This window comes from Eucyclogobius newberryi, unplaced genomic scaffold (genome assembly GCF_026437365.1).
Source record: "Eucyclogobius newberryi isolate DKJ021-1_F unplaced genomic scaffold, fEucNew1.0.hap1 SCAF_9, whole genome shotgun sequence".
In the NCBI taxonomy this organism is placed as follows: domain Eukaryota; kingdom Metazoa; phylum Chordata; class Actinopteri; order Gobiiformes; family Gobiidae; genus Eucyclogobius; species Eucyclogobius newberryi.
The window spans coordinates 7982676-8005382 of NW_027316532.1; the positions used below are offsets into that span (position 1 = coordinate 7982676).

The following is a 22707-nucleotide window of genomic DNA, read 5'->3' on the forward strand; positions in this document are numbered from 1 at the left end:
ATGTAGTTTGTTTTTCAAGTGTGTTCTAAATAATAAGTGCTGTAGTTATTTACCTTTTTAGTTGGATAATAAGTCTTCTTTCTGTCCAGGATCTGGTGAGAAAGGGGATTCCTCACCACTTCCGGGCGATCGTGTGGCAGCTGCTGTGTAACGCCCAGAACATGGCCATCAAAGATCAGTACTCGGAGCTGCTCAAGATGACTTCTCCTAGTGAAAAACTGATCCGCCGAGACATCGCCCGCACTTATCCAGAGCACGATTTCTTTAAGGAGGACAGTCTGGGCCAGGAGGTGCTCTTTAATGTCATGAAGGTAATGTTCAATCTCTACGTGGAACAGTCAGAAACGTAAAAGAACAGTACAGTCCTAAATTAAATTGAAATCCTAACTTAATTGTTTTGTTATCTGACTATTGTTTTGTATTGTTTTAAGGATATAATTAAATTAACTTTTTTTCTTTGCTAGGCGTACTCTTTGGTCGATCGCGAGGTGGGATATTGTCAAGGAAGTGCCTTCATTGTGGGACTGCTTCTCATGCAGGTAAAAGTCTGATTAGGTTTGTATGTTTTAGTCTTTTTGATTTCTTATTGCCAGACCTGTATTTCAGTGTTTTTGAATACAGGTCTGGCTTCAAGTAATCCAAAAGACCAGACAGTTATTAAAAATTACTAGATTAGTTTCACATTTTGTTATTCTTTTGTTATTCCTCCAGATGCCAGAGGAGGAGGCATTTTGTGTGTTTGTGAAGTTAATGCAAGAGTACAGGTTACGAGAGCTCTTCAAACCCAGTATGGCTGAGCTGGGACTCTGCATGTACCAGTTTGAGAGCATGATTCAAGTAGGTGGACGTATAAATAATGTTGAAAATCTTGTCCAAGTAGTATTTTACAACAGTTGTAGTTCTCAAAAAGCGACATTGAGGTGACCAATAAGCATTAAGTCTTAACCAATTCTAAACAACATATTTTACCTTAAAAAAGTCGCCACTCATAAATATTGGGTGTTTAGCACGGTCAGTTGCATTTTATTAAGATATCTAGATGTTGAAGTGCTATCAAACAAAGGGGTTATATGCCAGCAAGTTTAGCAGAAACCATGGATGGACTAAAACAAAAAGTAAAGGAAAGTAAAGTATGTTTGTGCGCGTCTCAGGAGCAACTCCCGGAGCTGCACATACATTTCCAGGCTCAGAGCTTCCACACCTCCATGTACGCCTCGTCTTGGTTTCTCACCATCTTCCTCACCTCGTTCCCTTTGCCTGTGGCCACCAGGATCTTTGACATCTTTATGTGTGAGGTACGTTAACTCTGTCTCACTCTGGCCACAAAAATGCTCAGTAAAATGTATACACAAAAGGTATTGCGTCAGACTGTTGTAGTAAGTTACAGCCCTCTGGTGGTGATAAACTATATTGCAGACTTCTCTTAATTTCTTTAATAATAGAAATAAACATAATGTTTGTGTCCAGGGTCTGGAGATTGTCTTTCGTGTGGGACTGGCCATTTTGCAGATGAACCAGTCAGAACTCATCCAGCTCGACATGGAGGGAATGTTACAGGTAGGAATCCATATCCAACGTCAGCTCACGATATGATGGTGTTTAGACGGAGTGGACGGCAGAGTAATCGTCGTCAGCCATCGTTCAAGCAGGTCTAGTTAGTACCTGGACCAGGAACCGCACCACTCCCAGTTAATGATACCCCCCACGGCCCCGCACACACTTTTGACCCACACGGGCACCGCTTTGAAGAGCACGCACACCTGTTTTCAGACACTGCAATGAGTTAAGCGTAGTGACTTTACGGGCGCGTGTCTGTTTTCTGCTCTCTACCTCAGCACTTTCAGAAGGTCATCCCTCACCAGCTCGACAGCGGGCCGGACAAGGTCATACAAGCCGCCTACCAAGTCAAATACAACGCCAAGAAGATGAAGAAGTGAGAGCCATTTATATTTATTTTATCCAAACTAATCGGTGTATATCAACAATCGATAAATAGAAAAAACTCTGGTGGCCTCTTTGAACTCTTTTTCTCAGTTTCTCCCCCAGTGTCTACTAATAAGTTGGCTTTGGTTGTAAGTGTAAAAGAAGTTTGTGCCAGCACTTTTGGCATATACCGTACATTTGGTTTTTAGGCACAAATATAACAAAATACCTGCTGATCTTTTCTGAAAAAGATATAAAATAGAAGGTTTTAGTCCAGGCGCGGTTCCCAGTGTCTCCTCCGCTCCTTTTCCTTGGCCGCTGGGCTCCGTGTGTGCGTCAGTGTCTGTAAACGGTCAGACGCACCAGAGCACTTCCAAAATCAGCTTTATAATTCAAACATGTTTAAATGACTGCTACTTGGGTAAAGTCATGTGTTTCCGCGGTGCACATTTTGCCATTCAGATGCAAGTTCAGTCGTAACAGCACCAACACTATGAGACTGAAGCAGCTGCGACTGAGTTCGACTAGAGCTGACTGGCACTGACTAGGCACGACTGAAAATCTGAGAAAAATCTGGATAATAAAGTGTCCTCAGCTCTAGACACGAGAACCAGCTGTTTAGTTGAGGGCTTTTTGTCACCCAGTCAGTCTGCAAAGAATGTGGTGTAACTGAGAATGCTCTATAAGGCGTTAATAAGCACTTATAACCCATTTATAAGCCTTTGGAGATGGCTTATACTGCGGTGCGTGTACTTCCCTAATTCAAGTATATGAACATTTGTCTGCAATCTAGTACTTGCTCTATGATTCTCTAATAATTTTGTTCTTTTAGGGCTCCAACAATAAATTGACTGTCTGTTTTATTTTAATAACAAAGAAGCCTTCAGTCCCATATTTCAGTCTTTATTTGGTTAAAAGTTTGTCTGAAAAAAAAATCTATCTACAATAGAAATTTTGATTAGTGCTAATAAAAAAAACACACCAATAATCGCTGACTAGTCGACTACTAAAATAATAGATAGTGAAAAATACTTTTGTATCGCGCACAGTTTTGTTGATAATGTTTGATCCACCTTTTTTATAACACAGAAGGCTTCATAAATATTTTCTGCCAAATGTTAGCTACACTAAACTTGCTTATGGGTTTCAGGCTGGAGAAAGAGTACACTACAATCAAAACTAAGGAGATGGAGGAGCAGGTCGAGATCAAGGTATGTTCTTGTCCAAAGCATCAAACAGATATGAATATGTTCAAAAAGTGCGCTTTTAAAGATTTCACATCGACTTTATTGATATATAATGGAAATCACTTGAATAATGCACATAATTAAGAGCAAACGTGTGTCAGTTTTACCTTGCTACGTGTTCTAAGAGTGAGTGTGCATTTAGATGGCATTTCTCACCCTAATATATACATTTAATTTGCAGAGACTACGCACAGAGAACCGACTCCTGAAGCAGAGGATAGACACATTAGAAAAGGTTGGTCAAAGTTACCCCATCAGCATGACCCTACACCATCGAGCTGTGTTTGCCCGTGTTCTGCTCGTCTCCAAACGGCAAACTTTGCCAACAAAGTCTTGCCGTCCACTAACCGCCTGTGTACCACCTGCGTTCTCAACAACCCAGGCATCAAAACCATTCATCTATCACTACATTTTACCTGAAAACGTCTAACCGGGGGCTTGCGTTGTATGTGGAAAACCGTGCGCTTGGTGTTGTAATGCCACACAAAGCACTGCATGTCCGGACCAGAGGTGACGAGAAACACGCATGCACAACAACAACAACAACAACAACAACCGGGAAAGCAAATGGTGCCCACTGCAAAGAAGACTACCACAACTTCAGAATATTAAAACGCTTGCTGCCGCCTCAACGCCAACTAAAACCAAGTCCCATTCATTTAACCCATAAAGCCACTACTGTGCTGTCCTAACTTTAACTCGTTCCTCTGCATTTCACCTAAACTAACTCATGTTTGACACTTTTATTTTTAAGTTCTGCACGTTTTCTTCTGCACCACTTCTGCATGCAATGTTCCCTTTTTCTCTTCACGTCTAAACACATCCGCTGTTTATTTTAAGTGTTTCTAGTGGAAATTGAACATTACACTTCTTTCTAAATCGTGTGTGTGCTTTAAAGTGCCTTCTGGTTTCTCTCTCCTGTATTTGTTGATATTTCTGTTTTGTAGGAAAGTGCTTCCTTGGCAGATAGATTGATCCAGGTATTATATTTTCTCTTTATTAAGTTACATCTTTCCTTTCTGCTCCTTTATCCTGCATGCTTATGGTCAGCAACAAGTACAGTAATTAACTAAGATCAGTTCACTTAATTTTGAGTGATTAGCCTGGTCAGCCATTCGGTTACTTTACCAGTACAAGAACAGAAACCCCAAAAAGAAAACGGACAATAATGCGCCCAACAGAATGGAGCTACAGCCAATCTGAATCAGAGAATCATTTGACTTAAAATGTGTAGTTTTCTGGTGAAACATTGAATGTATATAAACGGTACATTTAACTTATAAGTAATAAAGTGAAATATGGATTATATTGTTTGATTTCTAACATACCATAGTAATATTATTACTATGCACTGCACATTCAACTCTGATTATTACAATTTTAGTAGCATGTATTTTCCTCATTGTTAATCAGTTGGTACTTTTTGTTTGTAATTTGCAATATTTTAGACAATGCTAGTCTGAGGCACAGCCAGTGAAAAACTTCTAACTTAATTCTTCGACTACTAACTAACTATAGACTAATACTAACTATAGACATTATAAACTTAACTTACATGTGACCCACGTGGCTGACCGGGTTAAAACATTACAAGTGAGTTCAAAAGAATCAAAACGGCATGAATCCAAAACTTAGTATAAATTCAATTTGAAATCATGGTGTCAGAAGAATGAAGTAGCTCCATTGTAAGTGAGAAGGCTGTAGGCAAGTACAAGCCCTTAGAACCCCCCTCCTGCCCCCCTCCCGCGGGACTCTGACCCACTGCTGGATGTCCCAAAGGGGCAAGTGACGCGCGCTCAGGAGGCCGAGGAGAACTACCTGGTCAAACGGGAGCTGGCCACGGTCAAACAGCAGAGCGAGGAGGCGACTGTGCAGCTCGAGCAGGCCTGGAAAACCATCAGCCAACTGAAGGAGCAACGGCAACCTCGCCCGGTAAGAGAGGACCACAGCGCTCTCTAGTGGTCCAACCAGGCCCAACAGCATCGCCTGCAACCAGTCAGACTAACAGCAACACAATATTCCTGTATTTACCTTACAAATTGTATCGGAATTATTATTATTTTTTCAACCGTGTGTGATTTAAAGGGTGATTAAAATATAAGCTTTTATATTTTGGATATAGGATTGCATATATTTGAGACCTATTATGCATTTTTTCAGGTACTTTATATTGAACTGTAACATAAGTATATAATAATTTTACAGTTTTTTCTTTGTAAACTGCAATATTGATCTACAACGGCTTAGTAAGATCCATTGACTTCCTGTTTAAAACCGCAGAACTGACTCTTCATAGTTGCATTTGGTTGTAACAAAAAAAAAAAACATTTTATAACCGTATGACTCGGACTCTTCATTATTTATATATATTCGCAACTAAGTACAGGGGGCTGGGATAGAGGGTAGGTGAAAACGGTAATTTTCCGAGCCACAGTCGTAGAACAACACAGGATTAGTCAAACATGCATGAATTAAAATACCACTTTGAGCAAACTAATTATGTTAATAATAATGTATTGTTAAAAGCAGATTTCATATGTTAATTCAAATAGTAATAGTTAAGTTACACAATTCTATGAAGCTGGTTAAAATTGGGAGAGCATCCGGCGTAATTACTTGCCAAATCAGTGTGCAACCCGTTTGCTGTGAAAACCACTTTATTGTATTGTACATTTTATTTTTGTAGCTCAGTCATTATTTTATTTTATTGTTGACAGTTTTTTTTCTTTGCCTGTTAGATTATCATTTCTTACTCATTGTTTCTCCAAACGACTATGGTGTGTTTTGGTATGCATGAACTCAAATCGAGACATGGGTTGTTTACAGTTTGCCACAATCACAAATGCTTTTTCCTTTGAGTCCTTTGAGTCCAGTCCCCGGCATCTCACGGGCCGATAGCTTTCTGACACTGTGTTCATGTCGCAGCAGCAGCATAATGTGGTGCTGAATTAAATATTTACGTTTGGAGTCCTCATGATTATGTGCAGGATTTACCTTGCTTTACATAATTTGTCATTATGTTTCACCAAGAGCAATGTTGAATTATTTATTGAAACAAGACGGGCAAAATTATTTCTGTCAGATTCTATTTCAATCCAGAAACGTATCAGTGAGTGGTGGACTGATACCCAAATATCCATATTTTGATTCAGATTAAAAAAAAATACAATAAGGTTCCTTAGTAAACTATTTGTAAGAAGTTAATTATAAGCACTTGGACAGTTACTGGCATTTATAGATGGCTTAAAATACCTTTTATAATAAATTTTATTAAGGCATTAACCAAAAACGGTAACCAAATGCTTGTAAATGTGCTTATAAATAAATAACTAGTGCTAATTATTGCATTATAACTAGTTCAATAAGGAACCTTTTTAAAGCGTTTCCTCAATTTCTATAAAATTGTTGACAATTAAAGTGGAATTGCCAGCTCTGTATTAACTATGAAACGCTTCCCTCCACTTCACTTTGCGTACACACTGAACTGTCCTTCTCTCCCTGTCCGTTGTAGAAAGGTGTCCCTCGGTATTCGGAGGAGACCATGCTGCAGTTGGAGAGGGAGTTGGTTCAGGCCCGACTAAAGGAGGCGGAGTCTCAGTGTGCACTCAAAGAGATGCAGGACAAGATCCTCGACATGGAGCAGGTGAGAGACCAAGGGTTTTCTACAAACATGTTGTCAGTTTCTTTCCTAGCTTGTGTTAAAGTAATGCAGCAATGGCCAAAGTATAATCCAGAGTTTCTCTTGTCTCCAGAGGAACACGTCTCTGCCTGATGACACTAACGTCGCCCGACTCCAGGAGGAACTAATTGGAGTGAAGCTCCGAGAGGCCGAGGCTCTGACGGGGCTGAAGGAGCTGAGACATCAGGTGCACGACCTGGAGGACCACTGGCAGGTCAGGAAACATTGGGTTATGACATTACTAAAGACTGTATACATCTCCACATGCACTGACAGTGTTGCATTGTTCAGCGTCACTTGGCTCGCACGGCCGGGCGCTGGAAAGACACTCCAAAGAAGAACGCAGTGGCTGAGCTTCAGGACGAGCTGATGAGTGTGAGGCTAAGGGAGGCAGAGGCTCAGGCGGAGCTCAGGGAGACAAGGCAGAGGATGCTCGAGCTGGAGACACAGGTGACACCACAGCAGTCTCACCTCCACTAACCCATCATGTTAACGGAGACGTACTTTCTGGAACTTAATGTTACACTACAACATGAGTACAGCACTAAAATCCCTCTTCATAGTAGCATTTCACCATAGCAACAGATTTAGATGTATGTGTTTTATTTTTCAAACATTTTTGACCCAATGTGTAGGACTCAGGAGTCTTCATTTTTCAAATAACCACAACTAAGAACAGATATGTGGGCGGGGACAGGAGGTGAAAACGTATCTAAACACTGGAGCCCCTTTTGCAGGACAATACAGGATTACTCAAACATGCAGGAATCACTCAAAATACAACTTTGTAACGGTATGATGAAGGAACAACAAGCTCATAAAGATGATTTTGAGTGAGCCATCTTCCTCATCTTTGCTATTGGCTCTTGATAAAGGACTGAAGAAAATATGTGAACTTAGCTATTTGGAATGTTTGGAACATTCATTAACTTAGACCCAAGTGGACACACTTAAAAGAGGAGATATTAAAACAAATGAAATGTGATATAAAGATAACACATGCAAAATTTTATTGTAAAAAAAAAAATCTACAAAATCGAAAATAAAGAAGTTATTTTTTCAGTTTTAAATAGGGGTATAAGGTGATATTGCTGCCCTTTTGTTATTAATTTCACATACATTTCATTTTTGTCTAATAATTCAACCTAAACTAATATGTCTAAAGACATTGATGGATTTACATAATATGGATATTAATTTTTGCCAACCCCTAGATTATACATTTATTTTGTATTGCAGTACCAATATTGGCACTTTATTACCATTAAATAATACTGTACTGTTACTCAAAGCAGTATAGGAAAAATAATTATTTAAACATTATATGCACAAGGACAAATTTATGTACAAAAGGAAATTTATGTCGTCCTTGAAATATCTCAAAATAATGCTCGTCAGGGTCTAATTTCACACAGTCGCCTCTAGGGGGCAGCACATGCACTTATCTTGTTTTGAACTTGCTTTTGTTTGTTGTGTTTGTTTTACAGAATCAGATACACAGCAACCAGCTGCGGCGGGCGGAGAATGAGAGTCGCTGTTTGACCGACCGAGTCCAGGCCCTGACCTCCCAAAACAAAGATCTACAGTCACAACTGCAGGAGATAAAGCGCAGACAGGCCGAGGTCGAGTGCAAGGTACAACAGACTCTGCGGTCCTCCAGGCTATGAAACAAGCACGAGAAAGGCTCCGCATAGGCTAAGCAATTGCATATGTAAAGAAATCCACCTAGTTTCTTACAGTGGTTTAGAAAATAATCATTTCCAGACCTGTGTTGCTTCATCGACCTCTGTAGAACCAGTGGTCTCTGATGTTTGACCCTGCGTTTCAGAGTAAGGAGGAGGTGATGGCTGTGCGGCTGCGAGAGGCCGACAACATCGCTGCCATGGCTGAACTCCAGCAGCACATCTCAGAGCTCGAGATACAGGTCACACCAGTTTACACCGTTTCTGCTACACATTTCACTAAAATATAATCATATTTCAATTTTGATAAAATCCTGCTTAGTTTTCCCTCATTTGACAATTTTGGTGAAGTTTATAATTGTATTCCTGTTCGGACACGGACAACAGATGTGACATACTTATAGAGGTAATTCCATAAGCAAGCAATCACTTATCTAATTTACACAATAGTTATGATTTTATAGCGTTTATTTTGCTGAATTAAAGTTTAAACTGTCAGAAAAATTTGTTCCTTTTTGTAAATTGTTCCTGCGTTTTGGATTGGATTTTGAGTATTGATGACGTCAATACTTCCTGTAAATGATAAAAAATGTCCCCCAGTTTTTCGTCAAAAAATGCTGCTTGGCTGTTTTAAAAACTATGATATACATTTACTGCACATATAGTGAATATTTATGTATGTAAATAAGTACTATACTCCAAACAAATGAATTCAAGTCATTGGTTCATCATGGGTTCAAGTCAAGATTGTTTGTTGAATCGATAATTGTGATTATTTGGGTCACAATAGAAATGTGTAAATTATTTTTTATCTGGCTGTTTATGACAATATCATTACTTTTTCATTCAGAAAGGTTGATTTTCATAAAGCTAGTGGGGAAATGAAGAATGGATTTCACTTCAGTTTGGTCACAGTGACAACGATCATGATTCATGTAAAATTGTGATGTTTCTATATAACGTGACATCCCTAGATTCAAACGATTTCTTTCTAATTTGACGGGTTTTTGTGACGACTTTTTCCCCATTCAAAAGCTTTATGGCCAAGAGGACGTTGTTGCCATAGCTTGTAACTCATGAAAAATATGCATCATTCTGCTGTTCGGCTTATTCAGCGGTAATTTGAATTTCAAAACCTCTATCAATGTTCACATCTGATTTTAAATCCCCTCTCTATCAGGCTCTAGTGTGCAGACATGCAATGGGACTTAAAGACTGCGTGAAGTCTGGGGGGAAAAATCTCAAACATGCAAGATCAGTCAAGATACGAGTTGGTTTCCTTTCAGCGGATCTTATCTGATCTTTTGGCTCTGACGCAAAAGTTGGCCCTTAGAAACATCACGGCGCTGGTTTAAACCAATATCGCCCTGAACAGACCAACGCATCACTAAACTCCGGGCATTGAACCGGTCTGATCCAGCGAGTGCAGAGAAGAGTATTTATGTGTAAACGAATGTAACGCCACACACAACGAGGGCGATCACAACAAATACAGGAGAGCGACAAGACGAAAGATTACAGCGTTTGTTTACGGCCATTCACTCTCTTTACTTTGGTTACAAACAGATTTGAGCCTTGAATGTGTCACTCGTTTATTGTTAGTGCAACATCACATTTTTCTGTACTGAAAGTTCAATTATCTTTATTTATTCAAAAGATCTATTCTTTGTGCACTACAAATATACACATTTATTTTCACCATTTGTACAAAAACAATTCAAAATGCCTTACAGACATGAAAATACATTAAAATCACGCTTATAATATAAAAAATACATATAAAACCACAATACAAATGATGCTCTTTCTCGCACGGGGGGCACATTTATGAAAAAGTGTTGCATACTGTTCCTTTAAAATAGCAACTAACAAAACAAAGCACACATATTCCTTCTTTGGAGTTATATGGACGTACATGTGTTGTTACATTGTACCGTACATATAATTATGGGGGCCAGGGAGTGGGCTTTTGTGGCTTCTTATAATATATTTCTGAACAAGTTTGGAGGAAGCTGAGTGTATTTTTAACCATGTCCTCTGCCCCCATCTCTATTGCTCGTGTGGTCTGAGGTTTGGTTTCTACGCACTGAACTGTTAACACTACCACCCTTCTACTTTTAAAATCTGCATCTTCAACTCTTAGCAAAGACCCCTTACTAAAAATTTATTTTTTCAGATGGAAGATTTGCAAAACGGCTAAATGAAGGCCAAAAAAAAGGATCAAAGCTATTTTTTTTTTGCCTTCATCTAGCTGTTTGGCAAAGAACTTTTGAGATAAAATCAGTGTGGCTTGACTGGTTGATGGTTTGTGGTTTGGTTTACCTGCTCCAGTTGTGGCTGAAAGATTCAATTTCAAGAAAATGTCAAAAAAACACTTTCATCACGTGAGTCAGTCACCTAAAACCCATCTGTGACTCAGTGGACTGTGCCACAGATGAAAGGGGGGTTTCGTAAGCGAAGACCAGACCTGCAGTGTTTGTAAAATTGTGTTGATGTAGGTAACTTAGTTTGTCTTGGGGTTAGAAAGTCTCCAAAGACACAACACAAACTCATAGTTATCCAGCAGTGATTTCATGGAGAGTTGAGCTCTTATTATAATGTATTAAATAGTATTTAATGCTCCTCTGTATCACTCATGATGTGTTTAGAACAGCTGTGCGCAGACTCGTACTTATGGAAACGTTCCATCTCATTCATTTGAATGAAGCAGCAAATAGATAACTGACATTTTTGCAGACACAAGGTTGTTTGTGTTGTGATAACTACACAAATACTAACTCAACCTAGAGTTTCTCAAGTTCACTTATTACTGTAGAATTTGTGGCACTTGTTGAAACAAAACAAAGAAATCTTTTCAAACTTTTGTGGCCTGCTGCGTTTTTGGTGCAATATTGTCCAGAATAATGTTGCCTTTAAGCAATGTTTATTACGGGGTTGTTTGATTGTTTGCATATTTCATCTGCAGATTGGGTCAAATGCAGAGGAAAATTCCCCCTACAGGACAATAAAGAGTATCTTTACCTTAACGCTAGTCGCTAATGGGAACAATCTACACAAAACAGCGTTACACGTGGTAATGTGTTCTAGCATGGCTCTGGTGTTACTCGAGTGGTTGTCAGGCACCAAAACAGCAGTTTTCTATTTCTATTGAAAAAGCATTAGTGTTGACTCGAGGAATGGTTCTGGCTAATGGAATGTTGCGTTTTGTATTGACTGAAAGGGTCAATATATGCCAATGTTTTCAAAAATAATGCATAATATTCTACCTTTTACATTTGGAAACATTTACTATTTATCAAATTTAATAGTGCTCTGTACAAAGTCTATGGTTGAGGATTTGCCACCTGCTTGTCTCAATGGAGATGGAATAACGCTCATCTATCTTCATGAAGATGAGCAAATGACACCACCAGGCCAAGTTACAGGCCAGATCTGTGGAGAAGCGACACCACTCACAGTACAAATACATACAACAATAAAACACCTGTAATTGAGTAAATGCAGGTGGGTTCAATGCCATACTGTGGAACATTTCAGGCAAAGCAATAACATCTCCATGGAGACAAGCAGGTAGCGGACCATTCACCAGAAAAGTTACGTAATGCACTTCAAAGAAATTCACTACTTACAATTCTTGTGTTTTTAATGGTTGGAATATTTCAGAACTGTGTTCACCCAGTTTGACTAATAAATAAGGCCGTGGCTGCAGAGCCGCGGCGTGGTCAAATGGCCCAGCAGTTTCAGGAACCGCAGCACTGCCATATAGCCTCATGGCTAACCCTGACCCTGACCCTGACCCTGACCCTAACCCTGACCCTAACCCTAACCCTAACCCTAACCCGGCGCGGTCTAAAACGGTCAAATAGCGCAGCAGTTTCAGGAGCCGCGGCAAAAAATCACATGGCAGTTTCGGCCGCGCGCCGCGGCTCTGTAGACACTCCCAATAAATAAATCGCTTGAATTATACTTCGAACTGATGTGACTTGATGTTGTCTTGGTGACGGTTGAAAGAGCAGTGCACATGCCGGTCTGTGGTGCTGCTGCAGCTGCTTCGCTTCGTTTGACAGTCGAGAAACCACTTCCTCCAGATTCACAGGTTCAGAGCTTCACTATCACAGATTTATACTTGGCTTTGGTCACTTAGTCATATAAATAACTAAATCATATGAATAATGTAGGGCTGCAATTAATTGTTAATTTTGAGCCCCATGAAGCCTGAACTATCGCATTGAGAGAGGACGTTTACAAAAAGTACATTCATGTGCGGTACTGACACCTTCTTATGCCTCGTTTAATAACTGCCTTATTCAAAAGAGTATTCATTGCATTCATTTATCAATGTTGTCTCTTGATAATTGTTAGACAAAATGCATTGCTACAATATTTTTATACTGTTCCTATACCATTACATTTTGCCTCTTGGGATATAAAAATGTTTTTGCCACAATCTGACAGCTGCAGCTTCACCTTACTGAGCTCCAGGAAGCTCCTAACTGCCCCGAACTGTCAAGTGGCTCTAAACACAAAAATAGCTTTTGTCAGAATTGGCTCCTTGCGCGCTCTGACTTCGCACCAAAGTTTCTGTGCCTGCGTGCGTTTATTTTCTGTCTGCTGCCTGTAGTGTTGCACCAACAGGTGAGACTAACCTCAGCAGCTGCACATCTGATTTTTGATATGGAAATGGATATTGTTGTTTTTTTAATTTGCAATAGTTTTTTTTATTTTAAGTCAGACGTTTTTAGGGAGGAAAGTAACTGAGTGAAAAAGTTTTAAGTACACAAGCGTCTCAAAAAATGTATATGAAATTCAGAATAAACGCATTTATCTGTCTGAAATGACATAAAACTGCAAGTAGAATAATTTCACTTAAAATTTACTTTTATTTTGAAACAAGAAATGGTTTGCATGCACAATCACTTTTTAAGGATTAAAGCTGCATATAAAATTCTACACATGATGTAAAAATATGAGAGTTGGAAAAAAAATATGTGTTTGCATAAGTATACACACCCTAGGCTTAAACAAATACTTTGTTGAAGCATCTTTTGATTTTATTGCAGCACTCTTTTTGGACAGGAGTCTATCAACATGGCACATCTTGACTTGGCAATATTTGGGTTAGGGTTAATCAGAGGCAGTTTGAACGTGATTGGTTGATTCCGGACACACCCACCCGCAAACACACAATCTCCCTGGGCACACTGAGGACCACTGTGAGCAACATCAGATGCACCAGTATCACGCGGCACGCCTGTTCGAAACCTTTGATCATTGCAAGTTACGTTAAAAGAATCAAATTACACCAGCAATTTTCATTTGTTTATTTTTATTACAAGCAATTTGGCCCACTTAAAATGAAAAATACAAAAATTGTGTTGTTGATGGCTTCGTCTGCTTCTTGCTTTGACTTTATGCGCATTAGCTGGTCCAAATGTGCCACTTCAAGAGGATTTCGGAAAATGACGGAGAAGTCTTATTAGGTCCCACCGTACTGGCCCAGCGGTTAGAGCCACGGATTGGGGTGCAGGAAATCCTGAGATTGACTCCCTCTCTGACCCGACTCAATTCATTTCGGCTTTAAACTTTTTAAACTTATACATTGCACAGTCTAGTTTGTTTTGGGATGAGTTAGCTACACTCTTGCTAATACAGAGCCATGGCATAAACTTGTTTTAACCAGACGAAGTAGGGGTTAGGGGTCAGGGTTAGGGGTTAGGGGTTAGGGTTTGCCATTAGAACGAAAGTGCCGATCACGTGGGGAAAGAGAGAAAAGTGGGTGGGGTAGAATAAGGTCAGTAGGTCACATTAAAGTTTTGTGATTAAAAAAAAATCACAAAACTTTACATTTTAACAGAGGTGTGTCAACTTTTCAAATCCTCTGTATAAGTAAAAAAAGTGCCTATAACCGGAATTTTAACCAGTTCATGTAATTATGTAAAAATTGAGTTCCTCATTTCCTGCTCCACAGAAGGAAGAGGGGAAGGTGCAGGGCCAGCTGAACCACACAGACTCCAGTCAGTACATCAGGGAGCTGCAGGACCAGATCGTGGAGCTCAGACAAGAGGTGAGTCTAGTGTCGCCGGGGTTGAATCTGTCAGGAGCAGTGAGCGCCACAGTGCAGCGCCCGGGGACCTGATCAGGCCCTAGATTGAGGATTTGACCGATTGTGCGTGTTTTGGGTTGATGGGGAAAACCAAAACCCAGGGAAGAAAACTCTGGATACAAGATCAGAACCTGGAAAGAGTCAGTTTCCCCAAACACAAACCCTCAGCAGATTTTGACTTGTTGTTCTGAGCTCAAACAGATGAGCGTTGACTCCACCCAGAGACTTCCTGTGTGGAGCAGCTCGTGACTGCTGTCAACATCTCACTGACAACAACAAGCCCTGTTTGGACCTTTCAAAGGATCAAAGCATTATACTCTATTTATAATATATGCAATATGCTGAAGTTATGTTTAAAGATGCACTCTGAAACTTTTTTACACGGGGGTCCGGCCCTGTGTATTTTGGCTTTGCCTGGCAGGTTCCACTGTATGGCATTACACTTGTCCATTGTGAATTTATATAATTACAAGTGTCTTTGCCGCACACAAATGGCTTGAATAACGTTGCCTGGTGGCGTCACCTGCTGGTCTTTATGAAGATAGAAAGTTACACTTCTCTACCTCCAAAGGTGAATCTTTAAGTACGGATGGATAAGCATCTCCATGGAGATGAGCAGGGTGAAAAGTTACATACTGCACCTTTTTAGAATAACAAATATATACCTTCCAATAAAATAAGATGTATGCAGCAGTTTTACCAATCAAAAGTGTCAACTAAACCGAGACTACAAAAATGTAAAACACATTTAACACACTTTAAACGAAGGTCAATGTATCTTACATTTTCAGAAAATTATCCATATCCAATAATAATAATTGTATCATTAACTACAACAACTGACCATGATTATTTCTGTGTTGTTTCATTGTTATTTCTACACTACTTTACTTTTTTTTCTTTTTGCCAATTCATTTACGTGCGTAACAAGACAGCGTCATGGCCCCCTCCCCCTCCTCTCACTTTTTTACAATTTCCTCTCGTAAGTTGCTGTAAGTTTCTAAGTGCAGGTAACGTAGGCTGGACTCAAACTATTTAAAGAGGTGCATTTTGTTCCCCCCACATGTCTTACAGGCTGTACCAGGTAAGTCAACAAACCCCTGTCATTTCAGTCCAAACCCACGTCTTCTTGTCCCCTTCTTCTACATTTAAATGTTTTTGACGACAGCAAGAAATTTCCATCTGCATGTCCCCCCCACCACCACGTCCACCATGTCAATAACAGCAACTATACACAACACACACATCACATGGATGACAATAAACATTGACCACATCCACAATTTGAAGTCCAATTCTTAGTTTTTTTTAATTGATATTCTAAAACTGTTAACTTTGCATGTTTGTTTTTTTTTTTTTGCTTGCTATTGACCCATTCAACTCAGCTGTTATAATCATGCTAGAGTTATGTCCTGAACAATGCAGCACAAGGGTCATTGAGTCAAAAGGGGAAACTTTTACAATGCTCTATGAAATGAATACAATGCCCTGTGAACCGGTGAAATGTGACCAAAAACCCCATTGATGTAAAAAAAATCAATTAAAAAAAAATCCTTCCAGAGTTACTCAAGTGAAGATTAGAAACTTTCACTACAACTAAGCAAATATAGACAGATACTCTCATAACTTTTTATTTGGCTTCAGCATGAATATGTACAACCCCTAAATATTTTTAATAATTGTTATCTTTTTGGGTTTAGCATTCAAGCTTTGAGGACGCGCAACCTTCACCTTTTATTAAGCAAATAATATAGACTTTTAAATGTTTACTGTTGATTAAATAAAGTACTTTTCAGATGTGTTGCAGGCATCTTATTTCAAAATGACCTCTTTCCTCTTTGACACACATTATACTGTATTACAACTTGTGAGAGCTTTTACCCACGTTATAATTGTTTTCCCTTTTTATTTACTACCTCAAAGTTGTATTTCTAGTGACTCTTGCACGCCATTTTTATTCTCCTGCATTCAAAACGCCATTGGTCTGAAAATTCCCGCTCTCCCCGTCCCCGATGCACGCCCACTGCTGTGTATGGGCTTTGTTACAGATTTTGTGCTCATTTTTTTAAAATTTAGATTGTCCTTTTTGTTTATCTCATTTGTGTTTGAAAAATTACTGCATGTCCATCAGAAAGTTATTTTTCCTGTTTTCTTCTGAATTTGATTGTACAAAAAAGGTAAAGATTCATAAACAATGCATTTGGAGCTGTTAAATCTAGGCCCGTCACGATAACACAATTTGAATTATTCTGAATAAAAAAAGTTCCGTAGTTAGTTTGTATCTATAATCAGTCATACAAGCTACTTTTTCAACTGTCGGATCTCAAGCTGCTCAGATCTCCCAAAATGACAAGAAATCCTAGTTCAAAGAAAAGAAATACCCATGATAAAACTTGAGCCCAAATATTCTTGTCGATATAATAATTATCGTGACACTAAAATTTTTCAAATTAAGGGGGCAGATTTGAATGTTACCACCCACCTGTCCGCCGGCGAGCATTTTCTATATCTCAAATATTCTTACATCATCACTTTTATAGCCATACATCATTTTAAAGCTTATTTTCTCAACAAAACAAATATGTCATTGATTTACATTGAATAATTTGCCCCAAGAAGCAGTTGCCAATAGTTTGTGAGAAAGTCTCAACTTTTACAAACGCATGTCCTACCTGTTTGCTGTTTATGACGGACGAAACGGCTTTAATTCTGTACATCCTTGTACTCAGTCTGTCCGTAAGGAATCATTGAAAAACAATATCCACTTGTATTTTTCCTGAAGTTATCCGATTTCGAGATATTGTCAAGTAAACAAACTTTTCTTCGTTTCTCGCCGGACGAGAATGCGCTTGTCCGCCGCATTTCTCCGTCCATAACAAATGACCTGTTTGACTTATAAGATAATGTTTTGCATCGATCTCTTCCTCAGACTGTTACCTACAGAATGAGACCATGCACGTGTTGTTGTTGCACCATGTTTGTTTGCTACAGCCTCCGGAGGAAAAAAATGCGGCGCTTCCGAAGCGCGCGTCCATCTTTGTTTTTAGCCCTTAGCTTCTGCTAACAGTCATGCAGGAGACTTTGAGTGAAATATTATTCTAGCCAATAAGGAGACCTTTCGACAGGTAGGCGGGACAAAGGGTTTATTTACACAGAAGGCTGTCAGAGCCTAGATTTTTCTGCATTTTGCGACTAGATTTTAAGCATCACGTTTTCTGATTTTATTAGCCTTTGGGACGCGTATTTTGTTAGATATATGTATTATTATATCAATACAAAAATAAAATAAAAATATTATTTTTTTTCATCTTTATATGGGAAATTCATGGGTAAACTCATAAATACACATTTTCACATTCATTGTTTTTAGCAGTTATAATGGGTATTAGTGGCCTACAAAACATCAAAATGTACGTTTTATGATCATAGAGGAGCTAAAATTGTAATAAAACAGTTTGGCACAGTTGGCACATATTTGGATAACTTGTTCCGAATATACTTTTTGATACAAAATAGTCAACAGCACCAAAATGCCTGTTCCTAGAGATCTGAAACTTTACATAGTTGTTGTCGACAAGATCAACAGCATGTACAGTGAACAGCATAAGCACACAATGAAGTATGTCTTGCTCAGGACCATTACAAATTGACAATATTCAGGCGAGACTAAAAAAAGGATGTTTTGTTTATGTTTGGGCCTCTGTAGTGTAAGTTCTGAAGCCCTGGCAGTGTTCATGTGCACATCTGCAGAAACTAGAAGGCCTAAGCTTTCTAATGATGCATCACACTTGCATATGGAACATAAGATCCTCTTTTAATAAGCAATGCCATTTGGGTATGTCCAACCATTGTGCACAGGGCGAAAATAGGTGGGTGGATGCTGTTTCTAAGAATCTATACAACTTTTTGGCTTTGCTCAGAATAAATGTGTACAGTCATGAAAAAACTAATTTGGAGAGTTTCTTCTAGCTCCCAAAGTGAGTTTGTACAGTGCCTGCCAGATTTGAGCCATTCCCATTTTATGCCCCAATATCCTGTCCATTGTAAAATGTTTTTTTTTTTGTGTGTGTGTTTAAGGGGACTTTTCACGATGTGAAAATGTAAAATACTATCCGTTCTGCCCCAATACATATATTTTATAAAAGCAGCTCTTGGGGTCAAAATGAGACCGCAGTGAGCTGTCTGCATAAAACCTTTTGTTCTCCACAAGACATTAGCATGCTAAAGTTTGCTACATTAATTGCGGGTATAATTTAGGACGTATTAGGTATGGTTTTGAGACAGTAAAAATCGGGTACAGGACGTCTTAAGTTCCTTGGGTTTGGATTCGTGAGAGGCTATTATTTTTAATCGGATTTGTTTGCCGTTTTTAAAATTAGTGATGGATCTGTTATTTCACATAATCTTCCAGGCATCAATTGATCTTTATATTCTAAGAAATCTGAAATGTTTTTGCTTTTGCCCTTTCAGATCTGCTGTTTCAAAAGCCAAAGGGGTTTGTCCAACCAGTCCACATTTGACGGCATCCACTTGGTCAACCACTTCAGTAGCGGCCACCTCGGGTCTTACCACTTTTCAGACGAGGACCCATCCCGGGACCCCAGTCTCCAAGAAGTCCCGAGTCCGGACCAGATGGGCGTGTCCGGTGGGACCCGAATCCGCCTTAGACCCAACCTCCCGGACACAGATAGCGAGGAGGATGAGGAGGATGGGGATGGTGAAGAACTGAGACTCACTGTTCCTCCGACGGCCAATCACAAGTCCACTACGGTGTGACAACCAATCAGGACGCTGGATTTTCGGGGAAAGGGTGGGTGGGAAGAAAAGCTTGATCATTTCATTATAAAACGGTGGTTCTCAGAAGTTCACACAAAGTAACGCTTAAGAACATGCCAGAGCTGGACTCAATGAAGTCAAATGTGTGTCTCTGAAGACGGGACTAAAACGGGATTAAAAGATGAAAATCAGAAAAAAACATAAAACTACCCGGATTATTCCATGACTTGACCAGGTTTTAATGTTTTTGCGCATTAAAGTAAAATGTATCTTTCCCCAGTACAGATATATTGTAAAAGCAGCTCTTGAGGTCAAAATGAGACTGCTGTATGCTGTCTGCATCTAGCGTTTTTATTGGATGCGAACCAGGATGGTAACGCTGGTGCTTTGTTAGCATGCTAGTTGTTGTTGTTAGCAATTGCGAGACGTCCAAACTCCGTTCTGGCCTCTGAAAGCTTGTATAAACTCACCACAATTAATCGTTTTTGATACTCTGAATGACTTAAGGAAATGAGGAATAACTCTGGGGCGCTGCAAACCGTTTAAAAGAAAGTAGTTCTCTTTTTTCATGTTTTTAAGATGGTAAAAATCAAGTACAGTGCCTTTTTAAATAGAATAGTAGAAAACGGGATGAAACCGGAATTAAGGGGAAAAAAAAATCAAATAAACTAAAACTCCAACTTGAGCATGCACCAAAAACTCAAAACTCTTGAACCCCAGCATTAAAGGCATGTTGCCCACCTTTTGTACTTGCACCCCAGGTTTAGAACCACTGCTCCATAGATTGTCATTGTTTACCTCTTTATTGTTGTTTCTGAAAACAATGAGCAGAATTCTAAGAAAGAGACGTAAGAGTGCAATAAGACATTTTCCCACAAAACTCTTCATTATGTTTTTATACTTTTTAAAAACTTTTATAGCCGGGTTTCACATCACCGTTACTACAAAACGTCGTGCAGTGGCTGTACGTCTGTAAATATCAAATATATCTGTTGTTTTGCCCGAGCCTGGTATCAGACCTGCTTGCACCAGCCGGAAAATGCTATTATTATATTATTATTACTACTATCGGCCTTCAGTCACTCGCCTCAACCAGCTCAATGTGGCGCCTGCATATTTGTAGATATGTACATGTGTATTATGTTTTTTCAACTCCTTTGAACTTGAAATATGTATCTTTTGCAAATCTGTTTTGATCGTACAAAAAAAGGGAAAAGTTTGGCAAGTCCAAGACAATACATTTACAGTTTAAGACAAATAACAATAAATAAGGGGACAGATTTGAATGACTTTTGCTCTTTCTGAGAAGTTAAAAGTGCAACAACAACAAAAAGTCTGTGTACGCTACCGGTTTGATTGAACTATTATGTTTGTTGGTTTTGCACAGGAAAAGATTAGGGAAGTCGAGATAAATTAGAGCATTTAATTGAGCTACCAAAGTGAGCGCTAAAGTCTGACCCAATTCACTCCATTTTATGCCTGTTGAGAATTTTAATTTACAGATTTTTCTTTCATGGCCTTGAAAGCAGCAGTATTGGAAGCAGTAGGCAACATAGATTTCTGACCATGAACAAGATCTGCTATGTTTACTAAAAGGAGAAGGAAATGAGCACTTTTGGAGTCTCCAGTGCTTCGAGAACTAACATGGAGAATGGACACTAAAACTATACCAATGTTGTTGCTGTGTGGGATGAGTTGTCACAATAAAGAAATGTTTTGCTAAACTCAAACGTCGTTGCTGGCTCTTGTCATTTCTCGATGACTCAGAGTTCCGCTAAAGATTCACACTTAGATTGAGTGTATCCAGGAAATGATTTTTCACGGTTTCAGCGCTGATCGTTTCAAGAACAAAACCACATATTTAAAAAAGCGTTTCACTTCAGGTTTTTGGAGATAAACGGGCTGATCTCTGACAGTAATGAAAGATCAAGGGGCCGCAAAGTTTGGATTTAATGCACAGATTGGTGTTTTAACAATCCGTTGTAATAAAGCTAAATGTGTTGCACAAAAACTGCAAATAAACAAAATGTATACTTAAGTATCTATGTCTATGACAGAATGCACCCAAGATCTCATTTCTGTGTTAAAATGCTCCACTTAAAGTAGCAGTATGTAACTTTCTGGAGGTGGCACATCTGCACGATTCCATGGAAATTAAGTTCAAATTATACTTTTGAACACTCTGCTCAACTGGGAAAAGGTGGCTTGCCCTCTCCAGGTGGGAGGGGGGTCCTTGCCCCAAGTGGAGGAGTCTTGTTCACGAGTGAGAAGGATGGAGTGTGAGATCGACAGGCGGATCGGTGCAGCATCTGGAGTGATGCAGTCGCTGCATCGGACTGTTGTGGTGAAGAAGGAGCTGAGTAGAAAGCCAAAGCTCTCGATTTACCAGTCAATCTACGTTCCTACCCTCACCTATGGTCTTGAGCTTTTGGCAATGACAGAAAGGACAAGATCGCAGATACAAGCGGTCTAAATGAGTTTCCTCCGCCGGGTGGCTGGGCGTTCCCTTAGAGATGGGGTGAGGAGCTCAGTCACGCGGGAGGAGCTCAGAGTAGAGCCACTGCTCTTCCATGTCGAGAGGAGCCAGCTGAGGTGGCTCGGGCATCTGTTCCGAATGCCTCCGGGGCGCCTCCCTGGGGAGGTGTGTTGGGCATGTCCCACTCTGAAGAGGGGAAGACCCAGGAAACAGTAGGCTGGCCGTGGAAAGGAGGAGGAGTTGGAGGAAGTGTCTGGGGTGAAGGAAGTCCCTGCTTACACTGCTGCCCCCGAGACTTGTGAGATGGATGGATGGTGACAGGTAGAAGAAGACTCCTCCAAGCCGAGCACAGACTTGGTTTGACGACTAATAATAAGAAATGAACTAATAAGAACTGTATAACATTGACTGACTTAAATAACATATAATACCAACAGGGAAGTATGAGTTCAATTTAATACTCTAAACTCATTTTTAGTTTAATTTCAGGTTTTGTCAATTTTTTATTTAATTTTTTGTTCTTCATATATGATATACATTCTGTAAACATGGTAGATCAGACTTGGGCATTTGTGGCCCCAGGGGCCAGATGTGGCTCTCGGCCTGTTTTAATTCGGCCCCCTCAAGCTTTTAGTTTCTATTCTCAGCTATATAACATATGTCTGCACTTGTGTTCTTAATAGAGGTCACATGAAATAAATGAAATGATCGATTCAATAACCTATATTTTATAAAAAAAGTGCTAAGTGATAAGAATTTGTAACATCAATTAACACAGTCTGGCCCTCCACCACTTAACTCAATTCAAATATGGCCCTCAG

At 39.5% G+C, this 22707-nt stretch overlaps 1 protein-coding gene across 6 annotated transcripts in view; it reads left to right on the plus strand.

Moving 5' to 3' along the window:
* evi5b (ecotropic viral integration site 5b) overlaps positions 1–21140 on the plus strand; it is a 42035-nt gene extending 20895 nt beyond the window's left edge. For 3 of the 6 annotated variants that reach the window (XM_072439433.1, XM_072439432.1, XM_072439430.1), the window contains 17 exons: positions 90–311; positions 465–539; positions 712–837; positions 1152–1295; positions 1468–1557; positions 1836–1933; positions 3074–3134; positions 3352–3405; positions 4118–4150; positions 4950–5102; positions 6682–6813; positions 6923–7063; positions 7141–7299; positions 8337–8483; positions 8678–8773; positions 14500–14595; positions 19105–21140. In XM_072439433.1, the coding sequence (XP_072295534.1) occupies positions 90–311; positions 465–539; positions 712–837; positions 1152–1295; positions 1468–1557; positions 1836–1933; positions 3074–3134; positions 3352–3405; positions 4118–4150; positions 4950–5102; positions 6682–6813; positions 6923–7063; positions 7141–7299; positions 8337–8483; positions 8678–8773; positions 14500–14595; positions 19105–19410 (2133 nt within the window). In that variant the 3' untranslated portion in view covers positions 19411–21140. The remainder of the gene's footprint in view (positions 1–89; positions 312–464; positions 540–711; positions 838–1151; positions 1296–1467; positions 1558–1835; positions 1934–3073; positions 3135–3351; positions 3406–4117; positions 4151–4949; positions 5103–6681; positions 6814–6922; positions 7064–7140; positions 7300–8336; positions 8484–8677; positions 8774–14499; positions 14596–19104) is intronic. The other 3 variants (XM_072439435.1, XM_072439434.1, XM_072439436.1) reach the window with 2 other exon arrangements.
* Positions 21141–22707: the final 1567 nt, after the last annotated feature.